The 4,390-nt window shown below is 36.9% G+C and overlaps 1 protein-coding gene across 1 annotated transcript; it reads right to left on the minus strand.

Annotated features, from left to right (window-relative positions):
- Positions 1 to 509: 509 nt before the first annotated feature.
- LOC143184162 (uncharacterized) lies at positions 510 to 3,339 on the minus strand (the record flags this gene model as incomplete). Its single annotated transcript, XM_076386199.1, has 3 exons — positions 1,390 to 3,339; positions 859 to 920; positions 510 to 791 (listed from the first exon to the last, which is right to left on the minus strand). Coding segments are annotated over exons 1-3 (2,294 nt in total), but the record flags the coding sequence as incomplete, so codon positions are not given.
- Between the last annotated feature and the right edge of the window lie 1,051 nt (positions 3,340 to 4,390).

Raw genomic sequence — 4,390 nt, forward strand, 5'->3', positions numbered from 1 at the left:
ACGAAATGTCGCGAAATTTGTCCAAACAGCTATTCTAGCCTAATGTAGCCTACTTGCACGCCGAAAGTTGACTTTCGCCGTGAAACGTGCAAGATTTCACGAAACTCGATGGTTATTGAACGAAATGTCACGAAACTTGTCCAAACAGCTATTCTAGCCTAATATAGCCTATTTGCACGCCAAAAATTGACTTTCGCCGTGAAACGTGCAAGATTTCACGAAACTCGATGGTTGTTGAACGAAATGTCACAAAACTTGTCCAAACAGCTATTCTAGCCTCATGTAGCCTAGTTGCATGCTGAAAGTTGACTTTCGCCGTGAAACGTGCAAGATTTCACGAAACTCGATGGTTATTGAACGAAATGTCACGAAACTTGTCCAAACAGCTATTCTAACCTAATGTAGCATACCCACACAGCACACTGTATTGCAGGAGCGTTGAGGGAACGTTGCTGCAATATTGCAATGTTGCAGGTTGCAGTGTAATATTCCTACAATATTGCACCCACATTGCCATGCAATATTCTGGTGACAACGATCCTACAACATTCCTACAAGGTTGCACCCACATTGCCGTGCAATATTTTGGTGGCAACGATCTTACAACATTCCTGCAAGGTTGCACCCACAGTGCCGTGCAATATGCTGGTGGCAACGATCCTACAACATTCCTGCAAGGTTGCACCCACATTGCCGTGCAATATTTTGGTGGCAACGATCCTACAACATTCCTGCAAGGTTGCACCCACATTGCCGTGTAATATTCTGGTGGCAACGATCCTACAATATTCCTGTAATATTGCGCGTACATCGATGTGCAATATTCCAGTAGCAATGCCTCAGTAAAATTGCACCCACATTGCCACACTATATTCCTGCAATATTGTATTGGCAGCACTCCTGCAATATTGCTTACATATCTGTGGACAAATAGCTAAACCTATACTGATATGTTCGGTTTTGCTGATTTACAGCATAGCAATTTCAAATTTCTTTCAGTAGTGAAGAATTCATTTCCGTTTTTTTCACACATCTATCAGCAAATTTTAAACTATGAAAGTCACTATATGTTTAGCTGAACATGGAAATAAGTACATGCACATATAAAGTGTACATATAAGTATACATACATAGATATATTTATTGGGTATTACTACAGATAACAATCTCTTTCCATTTTTAATCATGTTTATGACGTAATGGCATAACGTAGTGTTGGGTTCCGTTCCTTATTTTAATACTCCACATTTTACACATTATTTGTGATACCGGCCAATGAAACAACCGTGCCTCGTTCGAAACAATATAAATTTTCAGATATGATGATGGACAGGGTTTCTCATATAGATTATCAGCAGATACTTTGCGTTTGTGGCCTATTACATTAACCTCTCCTGTCTGTATTAAGATTATATTTGAAATTTGAATAATCGTTCCGTCCATCATCATGAAACAATTATTTTTAATATCGTCACAATTTATGTAAAATCCATGACTTTGCAAGATTTTATACTGTTTCACTGTTGTGTTTGTAAAAATGTGTAACAGTGGCCCATTGTGATGGGAACCTTTTAAACAATATTTTTCCAATATTGAGGATGTCTTGAGAACAGATCTCTGCTGTATTTCTCCATAACGCCTGGCCAATTGCTGCAATGGTTTCTCTGATTTTCTTAACAATTTTTTTAAACTTCCCAAAAAGTTTTCATATGGAAACGCACTAAAATTGTCTAATACTCCAAATTTTCTTACATCATTGCAGACATGAAGTAAATTATGGACATTATGAGAAATGTATTGTTCCCCATACACTTGATCGAAATGTTGTACGAAGTATTTCAGCAAATCCTCTGCATATTTAATATTCTGCTTGGTGTTAATTAGTGTAGGGCTGACTAATATAGTTACAGCCACATGCAGAGTTAAAAAATGCTCGTAAACCTTTTTCTGAAGTACAGGCCGTAATACAATGGGGCTCGTATAAAGTAAAAATTGCCGAAATTCGGTAGCTTTCCAATATAGGACTTCTATCAAACTTCTTGGTTTACGTGAAAATTCTCGCGGTATACAATTTCCCACAAAGATTAACTCATCCGAAATGGAATTTGTGGCTTGTCCACCAATTCTTACGGACAACGGTCCCTTCATCCACAACAATAACATCTTTTTCACAACCCCCAAACAAATCAAATGCATGTAATCAAGGGGCACGTTTGATACTAGTCCAATACCTGGCACTTTTAATAAAGAAGTTGTACCTCTATGGTACTCTTCGTCGTTTTGCCGTACAAAATTTTCGTCTGTTCGAAGTTTAGCAGAGACTTCGGTATACGGGAAACAAATAGTTTTATTAATCAGTTTACCAACAATTGTACACTTCGAACAACTCGAGAAGCCTGTATGACCTTTTGTATATAATGCGAATGATTTGGCTGGAGCATCGCAAATAATTTTGGACAGACTAATAGTAATTTTACTATTATTATACATAAACCCATTATTTATGTAATAGGTCATCTCATCGATGAATTTTTCCAGGAACTCGTTTGATGATTGTGGTTTCTTGTGCCCATAGTATATACCAACCATCTCTATCCGTTTGAAAATATTATCCGCTACTAAAATAGGCCAAAAGCTGTTGGAAGAGGCCCTCGATAAAGGCAAACCGTCAATATTAAAGGACAGATCTATATGTTCTCTGCTAACATTCGCCTGAACGTACATTTCAACATATGAATTTAGAATTTGCCCTACACCAAAATGTAAATAATCTCCCCCTTGTATTTTGGTACAATTAATTGTACGGGGAGTCTTTAGTAACGTCCTGGCATCCTTTGGAAGTAAGCATTTGGGCATGTATGATAAAAATATCCTCAAAAGTTCGTTTATGGCTTTGTGAGTAATATTATTTTCAAGTGCCCAGTTGGACAAATCCATTCTTAGTGTTTGGCTGTCTGGTTCATTGTAATCGATAACACTGTCTGACTCATCACTGGATGAGTCCTGATGAACTACAGAATGATAATAAACATTATCTTCATCCAATAATTGTTGAAGATCTTCATCATCTTCATTGCTATCGCCGCAGGACTCGTAAACTTCTTGTAAATTATTGAGTTCATTGTCTGATCCATTGTTACATTCTAAGAAATGCGACTGTGTTGGAAGCTGATTGAGTGTTACCGATTCTTCATCAGTGCGTTGTCTGATTTCGTTCTGAAGTGATTGCCTTGAGTGATTATTTTTGCTCTCAATATCCTTCAAATAGTGTTGGACTATTCTCCTTTTATGTCGATCAGAACACAAACTGAAATCTTTCCTGATACGTTTGTCCGCCATAATAACCTGAACATATTTCATATGCGAATGAAAAATAATATTTCGATCCTGTCGTTATGTGTTTGTTTTCTTCATTTGCCGGCTGCATGTCATTCACGCCCCCGAAGAACAATCATCTTACGTTTTCATCGCCTTTTTATAGTTGGCGTTATTGTATATAAAATAATATATTATATATTATACATATTTCATTGTTCTTATACGTTCTCATATTATCTAGTAAATATAAGTAAATATAAATATAATTGTTATATTATCTAGTTAATTCATTGTTTCTTTGTTAACCTATTTATCGAAATAGTGAACTTTGAATATATATATATACACACACACAGACAAAGAAAACGCTGTGCAATATTCAGCATTAGCCTGCGGTGAAATTTTCAAAAAAATTCTCGATTATTTTTTAGTATGAAAATGTTGAAAAAATATTCGATCGTGGAGTTTTCTGATGGTGTGCAGGTGATTCCATGCTGCTGGATGGATGTGGATAAAAGCAAATGAGCATGGCCCGGCCATGTGAAGAGTTCGTATAAACTCAATAAACTTATTATTGAAGGAAATGCTCCATCATCAGAAGGTGGCATGGAGTGGGAAACATGCCATATCGTCAAGTGGTTTGGCTCAACAAGTATATTTTTTTCATTAAAGCATGATTTCTATAAATTAAACTTCAATATGCTTAACTTTAATGTGTTATGTATTATTAATGAATTATCTATATCAGATACTTATCAGCGAGCACTTGAGAAGAGGGACAATGCCATAGATACATCCACTATTTTCGACTCCGATGCAACGGCGAACGAGGAACAATATACAACCCAGCTGAAGGGACGGAAGCGAAAACACGTACGTGTTCGCCAGGTAGCACACGCAGAACAGGAGACTACGGACGGGACACAAACTTTGTCAAAAAAGAAGAAAAAGAACAAAAATCCATTCCCCAAGGTTCCCTCAGAATTGCATGCACAAGAAGGCATCAATGCTGAGTATTTGGTACCTGAAGTACACAGGTCTTCTGTAAAAATTGTAGCAATAGAAGCGGCAC

This window comes from Calliopsis andreniformis, chromosome 9, assembly GCF_051401765.1.
Source record: "Calliopsis andreniformis isolate RMS-2024a chromosome 9, iyCalAndr_principal, whole genome shotgun sequence".
Classification (NCBI taxonomy): Eukaryota; Metazoa; Arthropoda; class Insecta; order Hymenoptera; family Andrenidae; genus Calliopsis; species Calliopsis andreniformis.